The sequence below is a fragment of the Callospermophilus lateralis genome, chromosome 2, assembly GCF_048772815.1.
Source record: "Callospermophilus lateralis isolate mCalLat2 chromosome 2, mCalLat2.hap1, whole genome shotgun sequence".
NCBI lineage: Eukaryota > Metazoa > Chordata > Mammalia > Rodentia > Sciuridae > Callospermophilus > Callospermophilus lateralis.
The window spans coordinates 208603009-208619872 of NC_135306.1; the positions used below are offsets into that span (position 1 = coordinate 208603009).

Consider the following 16864-nt stretch of genomic DNA (forward strand, 5'->3'; position numbering starts at 1 on the left):
CTTGGTTCCAGGCAGCCCTGGGCTCCCCTCTGCAGGGGTCTCCCTGTGGAGAGCAGGGTGCGCTCCCCTCTCCCTGAGGTCAGGTCTGCGTCCCTCTGCTCTTCCTGCCTGAGAACGGCAGCATCTCCTTCCAGCTGGTTGCTGGGACGAGATGAAACTGTCCCAAAGCCACAACTGCATCCAGACGTAGTCACCATATGGACGAAAGTCACCGGCAGTGTGGGATGCTTGTTACCAGGCGGAACCTTGTCTACACTGACCGGCACGGTCAGTGTCAGGTACTATTGTACCCGCTGTTTCCACATACCCCGGCTCTTTCCTCCCTACCCCTCTGGCCACTGTGGGAGGCTGAGCCTGAGACATTCCCAAGTCACTGCCAGGTCCGGGGAGGCAATCGGCGTCCCAGGTGATCTTGCAAAGGCAATGCATTTCCAACGGGGGGAAGCACAGGAGCCGCCACGGACGTGTGGCTGCACAAAGGTAGCCCCCACACTGGACGTTGCTCAAGAGGGGTGAAGCCCTGACTTGTGCCACGACAGAACCTGGAGGGCGCGGTGCTGCCGAGAGGAGCCCACGCCAAGCCACAGGCCAAGTGGCTCCACGGTGTGTGCTGTCCCCAAGGACACACAGGGACAGAGGTGGGCTCGAGGTTGCTGGTGGCTGGGTGCGGTGCCGGCTTACAGCAAGAGTGTCCTTTAGAGAGGATGGAAATATTCCCAGCTCTGCAAACACAGCAGACCCGCCTCGGCCCCTCTGCATAGCCCGTGTCAATCAAGCGAGTGCAGAGCAAGAGCTGAGGACCCTGGACAGGCACCCCACACCCCCTCCTCACCCATCCTCAGGGCCGTGGGACAAGGTTCCCCGGACCAGGGTCAGCACTGCCCACATGGCCACACTGGGTCAGGACAAGGCGCCTGGCAACCCTCTAGCTGTGCCTGCCTGGTCCTGCCCGGTCCTGCCTGGTACGGTCAGTGTGGTCTAGGTCAGCCTTCCTAAAGGATGAGGAAGTACCTTGGTGCCAACGATGCAACCACGGATCAAAGACACAGCTGGCACTGGCTGCCCACGGGAGAGGGAGGCGCCAGCCTCACTGCAGTCACAGGCACAGACACCTAGAAACACCGCTCTGCCGCGTAGGCACAGGGGCTCTGCCCCCCGCTGCCTGGCGAGGGCCGTCCTTGCTATTTTACAAGAGGAATGAAGAACGTCGTCCGTTTTCAAGCAGAAATCTGGCGACTCAAAATCAGCCTGAAAGTGCCCGGAAATGGAGTCTTGTGCCATCCCTGTTCCCTATCTCTACCAGCCACTCTCAAAACTGTCACGGTCTCTGTGACACCTGTCTCCCATGAAATGCCTTTTCAACTGAAAATATGACATTCTTGGAAGAAAAGAAAACATTCTGCGGACATCTGGCTCTGGACACAGCTGGCTGGCCGCGGCAGGGACATCCACATTGAGGTCTGAGCTGAAATCCCAAAGGGTCCCTCTGAGGACGCAGGCTGGTCTCTGACGAGAGCCACGGGCAGAAGCCATCCCCAGTGCACCTGCTCTGACCTGTAGCCACACCTCGTCTCAGACGTCCCAGACTCAGAGGAACAAGGGACCTCAGCCCCGCCAGCACCTGGTCTTTGCTGGTCAGTGCACCAGCCGTCCACTCAGGGGGTGCAGATCATCAGAAATCACCCCGACAACAGGTGGCTCCATGTCACCAAACCTGCCAGCTCCAGGAAGCTGGAACCTTCTTTACAAACATCTGAGCCACTGTCTCGAGCCCGGCCTCCAGCCACATAAGCCCGAAGCAAAGGAAGCCCAGAGGCAGATGAGGGGCAGCGGCCTCCCAGAGCCTGCAGGTCCACTGCCCAGGGCCTCCTCACCACCTCCTGCTTGCGCTACCCCCTCCTGACAGTACTGTCCTGCCGCCTGTCACAGACCCAAAGACACCTAGAAACACATCCAAGGCCACTTCCCAAACCCTGTTCACAACCACGAAGACAACAGAAAATAACAAGTGGGCGAGGACCTGGCGCCCCGGAGACCTGGGGCGCCCACGGCAGGACCGCCAAAGAGAGCCGCTGCTCAGAGGGGCACAGGCAGAGAGGCATGGGACCTGCAGACCCCACGTGAGGTGCACCTCCCGGAGCAGGATGGGTGTGCGGCTAGGTGGACGGCAGCCTGGGTCAGAAGGGCGTCCGTCAGCAGACACTCGGGGAAGCAAACTGCTGTCCAGCTGCGCAGGGGCCGGTTCTTCAGCCTTGAAAAGGAAGGGAACTCTGACCCAGGCCACGGCGTGGATGGACAACGGGGACACCATGCTAAATCCGACAAGCCACTTTCAACAGGACCAAAACCACAGAGGCAGACGCAGGACGGGGAGCCGGGCAGCAGGGGGGTGGGCAGGTTAACGGGACAGTTTCAGCCTGGGAAGAGGGGAACTATCCAGAGACGGACGGCGGTGATGGCTGCATGGCCGTGTGAACACACCCAGTGTCCCTGAACCGTGCACATGAAACAGTGACATGGCTAATTGTACATTGTAGATCATTTACACAGTTGAAGATTACCTGGACTTTCTGGTTATTTGAAAAGCAGGAGGTCTGGCAACGAGCTGTATACTTATTGCAATTTTTAAAAAGCAACAGTGATGTCCACGGTGCGACTCCCACAGCACGGGAGGACCAGGTGCCCACTGCTCGCAGTGACGGGGACCGCATCTGCCAGCCCCCACCCGGCCAGATGCCCAAGCGGCCCGTGGCCTGGGGACCTTCAGACACAGGGGCTGCCCTCCCGAGAGGCACCTTCTCCAGCCCGCCCCGGCTCCGAAGGCAGAGGAGAGCCTGGCTGGTCCCCAGGGCCACCCTCAAAGATGGTCCCCAGAACGCACTGCAGCAGTAAGGACCATGTGTTGTTACTCCAGGCCACCACCAGTCACTCGTGTTGATCATCTCGGGTGGGTGACAGGAGGGGACAGTGATGAGACACCGTGAAGACTTCTCGGCTACGATTCAGGCCTGGGGTGGGGGGAGCCGTGCGGGGCCCCCGGAGCGTCCCGTCAGCCGGCACCCACGCACTCACCCCAGGGGCTTCCTGTGGAGGCAGTGAGAGCCGGGGCCTCTCCACCGTGAAGTGTCCTGTCCCCAGCTCTCCCCTAAGTGTGTGCTGAATGGTGAACTAACCCGGTAGTGGGGGGACCCGTGGGTGGAGACCTAGTGGTCCGTGGCTGTCCTCAGAGGGACACGTCCCTCAGAAACACCCTGGTCCAGTCTGGCCTCACCGAGGGGGCGCAGCACACCTGCAGGGCTTCTGGGCAGCGCTGTGGGCCAGAAGGGACCACAGTGACTCACCCTGACGATGATGGATGAATGATCTGAAATGCCACCATGCTCCCAAGGAGGGCAGAGCTGTCACCGTGGAAGAGACAGAGGACCTGAGGCTCCGAGGGACGTTGCCAAGGAGACGGCAGGTCCAGTGCAGCCCGTCCACCGCCCCGATGCCTGGGCTTGGCTCAGAGACAGGGGCCCCTCCTGGACGGCCTGGTTCTGCCAGGGACCCAGGCGAGGCCAGGCAGGGCTCTTTCACGTGGAGGAGGGTCAGAGCTGGCCTGGCCTCGGGCTCGCCACTGTCGCGTGGCTTGCGTCTGAGTCTCGTCCCTGCACAGGAGCACTGGGTCCTAATTAGTGGCTAGCTGGGACGTGTGGTTAGCTGGGGCAAGGGCAGGAGTCGCGGCCAGGCCTGTGGCCAAGGGCACCGCAGAGAGCCCAGAATCCCCCTCAGGAGGTCACTTGGGGCCTGTCAATCTTTCCAACATCCTGCAATCTAAAATGACTACTGATTGTCTCCTGTCTGGAAGCCAGGGCCTCTCTGCCCCTGAGACGCCCCCACTCTTTATCAGTTGACCAACAAACACACCTGGATTGCGCCAGGCCCCAGGCTGCGTAGCTGACTGTAATTAATTGATAAATAAAAACACAAACTCTGCCAGGTGCATCGGCCACACCTGTCATCCCAGAAGCTCAGGAGGCTGAGGCAGGAGGATTGTGAGTTCAAAGCCAGCCTCAGCAACTTAGCGAAGCCCCAAGCAACTTGCAGGACCCTGTCTCTAAATTTAAAATTTTTTAAAAAAGACGGGGGCTGAGGACGTGGCTCAGTGGTTATACGCCCCTGGGTTCAATCCCTGGTCCCCAAACAACAAAAACCCCAAGCTCCATCCCAAAAGATCTTTCCAGGACCTGAGAGGCCTCCCAAGACCACGTGGCGGGGAGAGTTCTGAACCCGCACATTCTGCAGGCAGACGGATCTCTGGAGGAGTGTCTTGGTGACGTGAACAGGGTCCTCTGCCCCTGGTCCTGAGAGTCCTTCCAACCCTGCAGGGATGTGGAGGTGTCGGTCACAGGCAGAGACTCAGGCCCACAGGGGACCGTCCCTGGCCCAGCAGCAATGGCTGGAGGGTGGCAGGAAGCTCCCGTCCTGGCTGCTGCCTCCCACTGATGAGCTCAGCCTGGCCTTGTGACCGTCACGCCTGCCGGGGTCCTCTCTCCTGAACCAACACCATCCCTTAACTCCAGGCCTCTGGGGCCTCTGCTCAACGTGGTTTATAAAACGCACCAAGGAGAAGGCCCGTGATCGGCCGCCAGCTTGAGGGTGTCAGTACCTTAAAGCAACAGCAGGAGCCCAGCGGTGGGTGCCCACCGGGCCCTCCACGGCGGCCACACTGCTTCCTTGCACAACAGCCGCCTTCCCGGGCCTGGCTTTCCGGGCCCTTTCCTCCCCTAGAGCTCCTGATTGACATGACCTTTACGAAATGTCACTGCCAGCTGTCACTCTCTTTGGAAGCATTAGGTGCACATTTTTGACCTGCCCCAAACCCCAGTTCTCCGCTTGACTCTGGGCATCGCCCACTGACCCCGGACACACTTTCACACACTCCATGCAGACACACACACACACACACACGCACACACACACGCACACGCACACACACGCGTGCACACACACGCACACACGCACACACACACGCACACACACGCACACACACGCGCATACACACACACGCTCACACGCACGCACGCACGCACGCACACACACTTTCACACACTCCCATGCAGACACACGCACACGCACACGCACACGCACACACACTTTCACACACTCCCATGCAGACACACACACGCACACACACGCGCACACACACGAGCACACATACGCACGCGCACACACACACACTTTCACACACTCCCATGCAGACACACACACGCACACACACACACGCACGCGCACACACACACGCGTGCACACACACGCACACACCTGGCTGCTGCAGGCCTGACACTGCGGTGGCCCCAGGGGAAGGTGAAGGAACTCTACCAACACTGGGCTGAGGAGCCAGGGATCCACAACGCTCTCCCAAGATGGCGGCCACCAAGCACATGCAAGGCACCCAACGTGACAGCAGGCTCAACGTCACCCTCTTTGAAACGGCCCAAGTGCCCCCTGGCTCCTGTGTGGGATCGTGGGCCCTAGGAGATTTTGCTGAGCCCTCGCGCTCGCCCATGATGCTCTCATGATAACACTGCTCTTCAGGGCAACTGTCACGGCTGTGGGACACAGGGACGGTTTCAAGTTTTACAGGGACATCAACTGAACATGGCCTCGGTCTTCACAGTGCCCTGCCCAGAGCCCCCCGCAGTCCCTGGACTCTCCAGCCTCGCCCTGACAGGCACCAGTGCCATCTTGCCTCCTGAGGGTCCTTTCTCTGAGTCAGTCACCTGGGACTCTGGGAGCGACAGGCCCTGTGGACAAGCACCTGTGACAAGCTGAAGGCACCCTGAGGCACCCTGGCTCCTTCACCTTGGCGGGGCCCTGCGTGGCTGGTCTGAAGGGACCCCGGGCTGCGCGCTTCCTGCCCAGGTGGGCTCCTCCCTGTCCAACCCGGGGCCCCAGCCCCCGTCCAGGAGTGGCCACACCAAACACAAACTCCCTTGCACTTCAGCCTCACGGTGCCACTGCTCTGTTGGGGCGAGTGCTGCACGGGTACATGGGACCCCCAGGGTCAGCCTTGCTGCCCTGGAAGTCAGCAACAGTGACCATGAGACGGCTTCATCTTCCTGGTCTCTGTAAGGTGTCCTCGCACGTTATCGAGTCCAAGGTGGGGATCAGGGAAACCCCAGCTATTCCAGCAGTGGAGGCAGAGGCCACGGCCTGGCCCTGCCGCTGGCGTCTGACGTGGACAGCCGGGTCGGGGCTGGCGGGCCTGCACCCCAGCGAGGGGTCTGTGCTGAGCCCAGGGAGTCAGTGAGCTGAAGTGCAGGACCCTGCAGGACCTGTTGCCGAGTCCTGCAGAGCACGGGGCAGCGTCCACACGGGCCTCCCGTGGTGTGCTCATGTGCGGCTCCCCCATGTGGCCCCAGCTCCCCACAGGCCAGCAGACAGGAGCCCTGCCCGCACCCTGACCAACACCCCTGCCCACAGAGCCTCCTCATCCTCCGGCCTCTGTGCTCTGAGACCTCCTCCTCCTCTGGGCTGTGCTCCCCACGGTCTCCCCTATGTGCGGACTGGACCTCTGGCTCCTGGCTGATCCAGGCCTGTGGCTGGTGCCAGCCAGGCTCAGAGGAGCGTGTGGGTGGTCCCCTCGGAGGGCTGCTTCTGGCTCTGCCAACAGGACACGGCCCCCACCCTGGCACCCCTCCTCCCATCTCCCAGCCTCCTGGCCCCTGCAGGCCCTGCTTCTCCCTCTCTGGCTGACCTCCCTCCCAGAGGCAGACCAACACTTGGTCACCCAGAGCAGGGAGGGGGAGGGTCAAACTGGGACGGCCTTTGGGTTAAGGGTCTATCGTAGTCCATCACACTGGGCGGGCTGCAGGGGCCTGGGGTCCCCCCGAGCAGGAGGAGTGGAGAGGGTGCCATGACTGCTTCTGAGCTGATGGGGACCCTGGGCCACACTGCTCCTGGTGGTGGGGACGCCAGGCCAACTCCTGCCCGGGCTGGATCACAGGTACACACTCTCCAGGGGAGCCGAGCCTGTGCATACACATGGTGCATATCTCACGTGGAGTTTGCAACCGGCCTGCCAGCTCAGGCCACTCGCAACCCAGACAGCCACCCAACAGGGCACATCCTGGGACCCAGCTCCCAGAGCCACGGGACAGCCGCAGCTCGTGGTTCTACAAAACCGCTGCACGGGAAAGAGGCCTTGAAGGCACCTGGAGGGAACGGGGACAGGAGGGCCTGATGGGCGGCCTTCGTTGCTTCTCCAGGGAAAGTGCCACTTTCAGAACCGCAACGTCATCCACAAAGCCAGAGGGACGTCCCTGCTGGCCAGTCCGTGGACTGAGCGTCTGTTTCAAAATGGGATGATGAGAAGAGCTGTGCGGGCTGGTCACGCGCACAGGGCTCTGTGCTTCACCTAGTGCCCGTGTGACACAGGGGGCTCCTCTCCCCGCGGCTGAACGGCGCGGTGCAGGGCGGCTCCCAGCTGCACACGGTCATCATGGCCAAGCGTGAGGCACGGGGCTGGCGCAGGGGTGCAGGCCCAGGGGCACAGGCCCAGGGCTCGGCTTTCTAACGAGCGGAAGGAGCCAGCCGGAGACTCATACCTGGGAGAGCTGAGCCCAGAACATGGAAGCCAGGACTCAGCCGGGGATCCTTCCCCAAGCAGCAGTGGTACCTAGAGCATGTGCCGCCCCTCACGCCCGCGTCCCCACGAACATGGAAGCAATCCCCGTGCTGTGACACTGACACTTAGCTATGACCTCGCCAGGCCAACGTGATCTCCAGGACCAGCCTGCGTGTGGCCCAAGTGGATCAAAACGTCCTGTGGGGCTGGGGACGTGGCTCAAGCGGTAGCACGCTCGCCTGGCATGCGCGGGGCGCTGGGTTCAATCCTCAGCACCACATAAAACAAAATAAAGATGCTGTGTCCACCGAAAACTGAAAATATTTAAAAATTCTCTCTCTCTCTCTCTTTCTCTCTTAAAAAAAATAAAAAAACAAAACAAAACAAAAAAAAAACGTCCTGTGCAGCGTGACTTACAGGAGACCCCTGGGCTGGAGAATGGACACTGGGTGTGACGTCTCAGGAGCTCATGGTCACGGGTGGATCCTCCCCAGGGACTGTGCTGTGGAAGGGCCACAGCCCCCAGAGCTTCCCCCGGGCACCGAGCATGAAGAGCCCAGGAAACAGAAGGTCCCCAACGGCTTCTGGGTGCACCTGGGAGCACCTGCTCTGCCGGGGGGCAGCGGCTCGGGACAGGAGCTCTCTCACAAGACGCTGCAGGGCTGCTCCTCCTGTGTGACATGCAGTGCAGAGGTCAAGGCAAAGGACAGGTCCGGTGTCCAGCCCTCCGCCTGCTGTCCTCTTATGTGCTGTGCCTGGGGCCCAGCTCTTCGCAGTGCTGCCCACAGAGAGCCTGGCTCGTGACCGCGTAGGTCTTGCCCTCTGGTGGGGCCTTGGGCTTCTACCAGTTACAACCAGACTCGGGGCCATTCTGGAGGCCCGTGGTGCCATCTCCTTTTCTCTCTCTTTCCCACCTCCCTCTGCTCCTGACATGCACACCAGCCCCTCCACCGCTCTCCCCTGCACCCTGCCCTGACCGGGGTCTTTCTGTTTTCAATCCTCTTCCCTTTCTGGTTCTCGCCGTCCTCAGAATCAGGACATCTGCTGTCTTGAACAGCCTGAAGCAGAAGGGTTCCTGGTGGTCACTGCCCACCAAGCGGCCAGAGAAGCTACCATCTTCCTCACTCCCGACCCCAGAGCCCAGGGCTGCAAGGCAGGAGTCAGGGACACCGACTCTGCCACGAACCAATTTTGGAATTCCAGCTGATCGTCTCTCCGTATCTGCTTTTCTCCCATAAGTTGAAACAAAAAGGCCTACCTCACTGGGTTGCTCCACAGTAAGAGAGAAAACATATGAGAGTATTCGTGAGCTTCAGAACTCATGAGTGTGAAGAGATCGCTACTCCCACCATCCTACCACCATGCGTGACTTCATCACCACCACCACCACCGTCACCATCACCAAGGTGACCACTGTCACCACCGCCATCGTCATCACCACCACCACCACCATCACCATCCTCATCACCATGATGGCCACTGACACCACCACCATCATCATCACCACCACCACCACCATCACCATCACCAAGGTGACCACTGTCACCACCACCATCGTCATCACCACCACCACCACCATCACCATCCTCATCACCATGATGGCCACTGTCACCACCACCATCATCATCACCACCACCACCACCATCACCATCACCAAGGTGACCACTGTCACCACCGCCATCGTCATCACCACCACCATCACCATCACCATCTTCATCACCACCACCATCACCATCACCATCGTCATCACCATCACCATCACCATCACCAAGGTGACCACTGTCACCACCGCCATCGTCATCACCACCACTACCACCATCACCATCTTCATCACCATGATGGCCACTGTCACCACCACCATCATCATCACCACCACCACCACCATCGTCATCGTCACTACCACCACCATCTTCACCGTCACCTTCTCATCACCATGATCACCATCTTTATCACCATCACCATTGTCATTGATGTCACCACCACCATCAGCAGCACCTTCATTGGTGTTGAAGATAAATCCACATTTAAAAAAAAATAGTTTCCAGTTGTAGAAGAACAATACCTTTTCTTTAATGTGGTGCCGAGGATGGAACCCAGTGCCTCACACGTACATGGCAAGCGCTAGGCCCCTGAGCCACAGCCCTGGTCCCAGCCCACGTTTTAAATGCTGCTGCTCCTCTTGTCTCTCGTCCTTGGAGAGTCACTTCTGTCTGGTGAGGGTAAGAGTCCCTGCTCACGGACACAGAGCCCAGACCCTGTCCCCAGAGCTTCCGGTTCCAAGGTGGGGGTGCAGCCTGAGAATGTCGTTTCTCTCAAGTTCCTGATCTGCGGGCTCAGCGTCTGGGTCAGGGAGCAATCAAAGGCACGGCCAGAGGAACTCATTCCTTACGGAAGCCTGGAGCCTGGGGATGTGACGGTGGCCGACAGCTCCGAGGCTTTCCAGTTGAGCACATCTGACTCTCTTAAACGATGCAGCGACCATCGTGTCCCTGGGGGACCCAACGCTAAACGAAGCCCTTTCCTAACGGGGAGCGGGGGACTGTGAATGAAAGAGGAAGCGAGGCCATTTCCCAGACGAGGAGCCACAGAGTGAACCAGCCACTGTGCAGAGACAGGGCAGGAGACGAGGAGGAGGAACCCGGCTCCCGAGTCACCGCAGGAGTCCAGCGGGACACGGCCATCGGCAGGCTCCAGCCCCACTGGTTACATGAGCAACGTCTGGAGGGCACCAGGGCTGGCCAGTGCATCAGGATTTCTGCATCAGTGTCCCTGGGAACCATTTGTGGCATCTGACTGGTTGCCGTTAGCAACAGAAAGGGACCGTGTAGCCTTGCTCGGGTGCTGCTGGGCACTGAGGGTATGTGGACACCCCACGAGACACTCGCAGGCAGGGCGTCCCCGTCCCACACTCAGTGACAGGAGGGCCTCTAGGCCCTGGACGACCCCTCTCCCTGAGGCACCGTGAGTCGGTTTCAGCACGAGTGTGGGGCCCAGGAAGGTCCCTTGTGCCATCAGTGCTCACCGGGCCTCGGGGGCCATGGTTGCTGTGTCTACGCAATTGAGGCAACTTCGTGTCTTTTTTTAAGAATCAAAGAAATACATATTTAATAGCAAAAGTAAATTCCTGAAACCAAGCCCTCCCACCCATCCCCCCCATAGCTGACCCCGAAGGACAAGGCAGGCGACGTTCCCACAGGAAGAAGGAACTTTCCTTGCAGAGTAAAGACACCCTTCCCAGGCCCAGTGCAGACCAGCAAGCGCTGTGCAAGCCACTCCCGCCACACCCGTGCAACTCAGCGTCAACACTGAGTCCAGGTGGGGACCAGAGGACTCCAGGGACCGCGCCATCGCACTTTCAAGACATCAAGTCTGTATCGCTAGCGACATCGGAGAAGACACCAGGAAGCTCACGGGAGACCATCCCAAGTCCGACTCCTCCCAGCCCAGGAGTTGTGATCACTTCCTTAAGGAGCATCGCCGTCTCTTCAGTTTCCAGGTCCAGCGGGTGGACCTGGGTCTAGGATCCACCGTGTCTAACTCAGCGCGTTCACCGACACACGTTCACCGACACACGCACACACCCCGGTATCTCTGCACTCTGAACTAGCCGCCATCTGACCGAAACCACCATGCTCATATGGGTCTGGCTCACAGAACCAGGCCCGGCCCGCAGAACCCGGCCCAATCTGCCCTGAAAAGAAGGCAGCCCGATGCCCAGGGCAGGGCAAACCCGAAGACATCACAGAGAGGCCAAAGGCAGGAAGCCAGTGTGGCGAGTCCCGTGTGGAATGTGTGGAGCAGACGGATCCGCAGAGACGGAGCGGAGCCACGGCCTCCCGAGACCAGGGCAGGGTGAGTGGTGAGCGCCAGAGTGTCTCCTGGCGCCTGAGCAACACCGCGGAGGCATGGGTGCCAGGGATGGTGATCCTAGGTGGTCACGACGTCACCTTTGTGTATTTTGTCGGACTTTCTTCACTTAGGCCCAGGGCTGGGTGCCGCCCCTGGAACCCCAGGGGGTCACTCTCCCTCCACCCTGGGGTGGTGCATGGCGCAGTGGCACTGGACAGCAAGCCCGTCCCCGTGACACTGCCCTCTTCCGTGGACGGGCAGCAGAGCCCATCTTCCTAAAGGGCATCAGAGAGCAGCCAAGTCTTGGTTGCTTTTCCAGAACTCTCCTGGGGACCTTGTGCGCGTCACCTACCTGCTCAACCTAACAGCAAGGGGCCCGGGAGCAGCCTTCACACGTGAACCGCAACCCCTGCCCCATGCCCGGTGCCCTGCTCAGGGACCTAAGCCTCCACCTCAAGGCCACGCGAGGCCCCTGCCACCAGGAGCCCTCTTTACCTGGAATGGCGTCTGGCTGTTGTAGTTCTTCAGTTCCTTGTTTCCGCCCCGAAACAGGAGCACGCGCGCGCAGCTGTCCTGAAATCCAAGAGAAGAAGCTGCTGTGACGCCGTGGCAGGGACCATGTCCCCCAGCCCCGCTCACAGGAGTCCCCGACACCTGCAGGCACAGCGGGGTCCAGGCTCCCACTGCTGGGGCGCAGGTGACACCAGTGTGCCCCACACAGGGCGAGGCCTGGCTGCCTTCAGGGCTCACTGTGACCAAGCCACTGCCCCTGGAGGTGGCACTTACAGAACGTCTCGTCAACCTAACAGATGAAACGCCCACTCTCCTGAGAGAGTGACAGGAAGGGGAACCCGCAGGGGCGTAAGGGGGGGCCAGGACACCCTCACCCAGGCCACTGCAGGGCCAAGCCCGAGGGCCGGGGGCTCCGTGTGTGTTTTCTGCCTGTTTTGGTGCTGGGGACTGAAGTCGGGAGCCCTGCCACCAAGCTACGTCCCCAGTCCTCTTGGTTTTGAGACAGGGCCTTGCAAAGTTTCTGAGGGTCTCGGAAGTTGCCCAGGTTGGCCTGGGACTTGTGATCCTCCTGCCTCAGCCTCCCGGCCTCTGGGATCACGGGAACGTCTGCTGCGCCCCAGCTTCACTGGCACCTTAAAAGCTGAGAGTCCAGTAGAAACGCAGAGGCAGCACCTGGGGGACGTGCGGCAGCACCGACCCCAGGGAGGGAGGGTCAGGACGAGAGCCGCAGGACGTCCTCCACGGACATTCATTCACGTGTTTTCACGTTGGCAGGAGCCGCCAAGCCACTTCCTGTGAGTTTTCACAGTGAGAAGGAATCCACCCTATTTATTTGTGCCTGGGGCTGGTGAGAACTTCCTGCCGTCTCTCCAGAAGTTTCTTTGGAAGTTCCCAGTGAGGACTAGGGGGACAAACACTACGAAGAAAAAGGCCGATGGCAGAGAATCAACGAACAGACACTGGCTATGGACAGGGGTCATGTTCTTCCATGATTTTGCCATTGTCCAAACGTGACAGAATCCACTTACACAAGCGAAGAGGCCTCACACGGCCCCAGGCCACGTGATCTTACGGAATCCCCACTGCATGTGGCCGTCGCTGACCGGAAGGCCACGGTGCGCTGCATGAGAGAATACTTCTGCCTAGCAAATGCCGTTGGCCATTTAGAGTAAGTTTGGCTCTGGACGAGCATTGAGATGACGGACGTAGGTGGACAGTGGGCAGCACACATCAGGGCAGGCAGCCCACTGGGGAGCTGGGCACTTTCCTCCTGAGCCGGGGGCCCGTGCACAGCACAGCCAAGCTGCACTGGGAATGTCAGGGACCCCACGTTCACCTGTGCTCTGGGACAGGTCGGGAAGGACCACCTGGACCTGACACTCCACATGCTCTCTCCATGGGGGATGCCACACCCAGGGAGCTACAGGACACAGCGGGTCGCAGGACCCTGTTCCCAGACCAGGAGGGGAGCCTGCAGTGGGGACCAGCAGGGACCGGGGTGGGACAGTGCACAGGCCCTAGGACCTGGCAGGACAGCAGCTCTGACAGAGCCCCACGTCCAGAGCAGACAGCAGGTAAATGACTGCCCAGGCCTGGGGGGCCAGAGGGTGAGAGCACAGCCCACCGCGCAGGGCTCCTGCTGCGGGCAGTGTCCTGAGGTGACTGTGGCGATGGGCGGAGGAAGGCAGAGCTCACTGCACTGGGCGCCTTACCTGGGGACTGAGCAGGACATCTCAATAAACTTAGGAGAATGAAACAGAGCGGGGTGAGCCCGGGCCGCAGCCTGCCCTCTGCCCTCTGAGGCCAGGCAGGCCAAGGGCAGGAGGACAAGGTTCCTGGAGCCAGGAGGGGCTGCCACCCAGGACCCCATGGTCTGACAGTGAGGAGGAAATGGGAATGGAGCCGTGGGAGCCTGAGGCAGAAGGGCCAGCCACCATTATGCAGAGAACTGGCTGTCCTCCGGGGCCAGTGTCCTGTGCACCCAGCTGCACCCAGGGTGCCCTGGGTGAAAGGTCACACGCTGCATCAAGCCCCGAGGAGGCCATGCTGGGCAGGGGGGCTCCGTCCAGGGAACCACCTTGCTGGACAGGAGGAAGGGAGCCTGGACTGGGGAGCAGACTGCCCCAGCCTCGGGAAGGACGGCGGGGGGGGCACAGATGGAACCCACCACACGCTGTCCCCAAGGCACCTCTGCAGCCCAGCTCTACGGAGAAGGAAGACCACAGAGGGGGCCCTGTCCCTGGGGGTGGTGGCTCTCGGTGGGAAACGTCTGGCCATGTCCAGAGACATCTCACTGCCCCAGGGGCTCGTGTGCTAAGCGGGCTGAGGCCAAGGAGGCTGGGAGGCCCGGCGATTCCTAGGTCAGCCCCAGAGGCCACCAGGAGGGGCACAGACCTGCCCAGATGGCTCCACGGCTACTGGGGGGTCTTGCTCATGGGCACCACGGTCTCCAGAGCCTTGGAAGGACACCCCCCAAACAAGCCTCAGGCCACAGCAGGTCAGGACCCATGAGGGCCGTGGGTCCAGGCTGGGCCAGGCTCTTCCCAGAACACACCTGGGACTCTGGGACCACCTAGCGAGGTCTGTGGAGACACCCCATGCTCTTTGGGATGGGCGTAAGGGATGGGAGGATGGAGGTGGTGCTCGGTGGATGGCTCACCAAGGTGGGCAGGGGGTCCTCCACATGCGCGTGCGTCCCCTCCCTACCCAGCCCTGGACCAGGCAGGTCCTCACGGGGTTGTGGCTGGTGGGGTCTTCACTGCTGGGCTGGGCTGGTGGAGATCTTGGAGGGCCACCTATTCCAGAAGGTGCAAAGGGCACAGCCGGGCTGCCCACGGTCACCCCAGGGAGGATCCATCTAACGGGAGGGTGCCGCATGGATGCCAAGAGCTGTCACCAGGAAGCCGAGCTGGGTGGGGACAGGTGTGGCAAGGTATGTGGGTGGCACCCTGCCCCCAACAAGAGAGGGGAGTCTGATGGACCACCTGGGGAGACAGGAGTGGGACCCTGCGGCCAGGGGCGTGGGGACGGGCTGGGCACAGTGAGGGTGTGGCCAGTGGGGCCGGGAGGAGGGGCGTTTCCATAAGCGAAGGTTTGGAGGAGAGGGACACCAGAATGGCACCACCGAGGACAGGGCTGACAGCACCTCCAGGCCCGTTGGGGGCTCCTGTCTCCCGCCCTGTGTGTCTTCAGCCACGCGTCCACACAAGGACAACTTGCTGCCCGGCTGAGGAGCTGTTCCGGGTAGGCAATCCTGAGGGCAGGCCTGCAGGACACCAGGCACACACACAGGGCACTGGAGGGGGGCAGCGGGTAGACAGGATGCTGATGTCACCAGCGTGGGGCTGGACCAGGTCCCTAGTCCAGCCTGCCCCTGAAGACCACCCCAGAGCAAGGGCCAGGGTAGCTGGGGAAGACCCCTCCAGGCCATGGGCACCAGCACGTCTGCGGGCCTCCCTGGGGCCCTACTTGGCCCAGTCGGTGGGTGTGGGGAAGGACCTCCCGGGGAGGCCAGGGCTGGGCTTTTCACCGCGTCCCAACCGAGCTGCCTTTGGAGCAAGCTGGGGGTCTCCACCTGTACAAAGGAACTGGCAGCTGAGGGGTCCCAGAGCTCAGGGCCTCGGGCAGCTTGTGCACACCTTCCACTCCACAGGACCCAGAGTGCTTGGGGGACGGTGGCCTCTCATGCCCATGGATGCAGAGGCAGAGCTGGCCAGGGCCTAGGGGCCATCAGCAAGGGCACGGAGATCCTAACAGGAAACACCCACTGCTCCCACCATGGCCCTCACTAAGCTCAAGACACCTGCTCCGGAGAGGCACGTGTGTGTGTGCACGCGTGTGTGTGCATGGATGTGCGTGTGTGTGTGCATACATGTGTGCATGTGTGTGAACTGTGTGTGCGCATGTGTGCACGTATGTGTGTGTGCATATGCGTGTGTGCATGTGCGTGTGTGCATGTGTGCGCACATGTATGCATGTATGTATGTGTGTGCATGTGTGCGCACGCACGTGTGTGTGCATGTATGCATGTATGTGTGCGTGTGTGCACGTGTGTGTGCATGGATGTGTGTGTGTGCATACATGTGTGCATGTATGTGAACTGTGTGTGCGCATGCATGCACGTATGTGTGTGCATGTGCATGTGTGCATGTGCACGCACATGTATGTATGTATGTGTATGTGTGTGCATGTGTGCGCGCACACGTGTGTGTGTGTGCATGTATGCATGTATGTGTGCGTATGTGTGTGTATGCACGCATGCGTGTGTCTTCTAGACAAACTGGCCTGGCCTGGTAACCTCTGATGTCTGGCCCTCCCTCTGGCCCTTGGTTATCCAGCCCAGGAAAGCAAACACCAGCTCTTGCCTCCCCCTGGAGCTCTTGGAAAGCCGGCGCGAGGCTGAGGGAGTCCACAGATTAGAAACAATTTGCTGCTTACAATTAAAGCCCTAATTAGTTGATTGCATAAGAGAAGAGAGAATATTCTGATCACAGTATGTTTTATTAGACGCGTGGAGCTGAGGCCCGCGTAAAATTGATAAAGTATACGTATCGTCCCACACACCTGGGTGCTGTTAGACTTCACGGGGAGAGGCTTGTTGAGGCCAAGAGCAGAAGCATCATCACCACCATCATCACCACCATTGTCACCACCACCATCACCACCATCACTACCACCATCATCACCACCATCATCACTACCTCCACCACCATCACCATCACCATCACCATCGTCACCACCACCATCACCATTGTCATCACCACCATCACCACCACCATCACCACCATCACTACCACCATCATCACCTCCATCATCACCACCACCATCACCACCATCACCATCAGCATCATCACCACAATCTCCACCACCACCATCATCACTACTATCACCACC

General features: G+C 60.3%; 1 protein-coding gene across 6 annotated transcripts in view; it reads right to left on the bottom strand.

The window, feature by feature from the left end:
* Shank2 (SH3 and multiple ankyrin repeat domains 2) overlaps positions 1-16864 on the bottom strand; it is a 355852-nt gene that overhangs the window by 279648 nt on the left and 59340 nt on the right. For all 6 annotated transcript variants that reach the window (XM_077108956.1, XM_077108955.1, XM_077108953.1 and 3 more), the window contains one exon: positions 11954-12031. In XM_077108956.1, coding sequence (XP_076965071.1) covers positions 11954-12031 — 78 coding nt within the window. The remainder of the gene's footprint in view (positions 1-11953; positions 12032-16864) is intronic.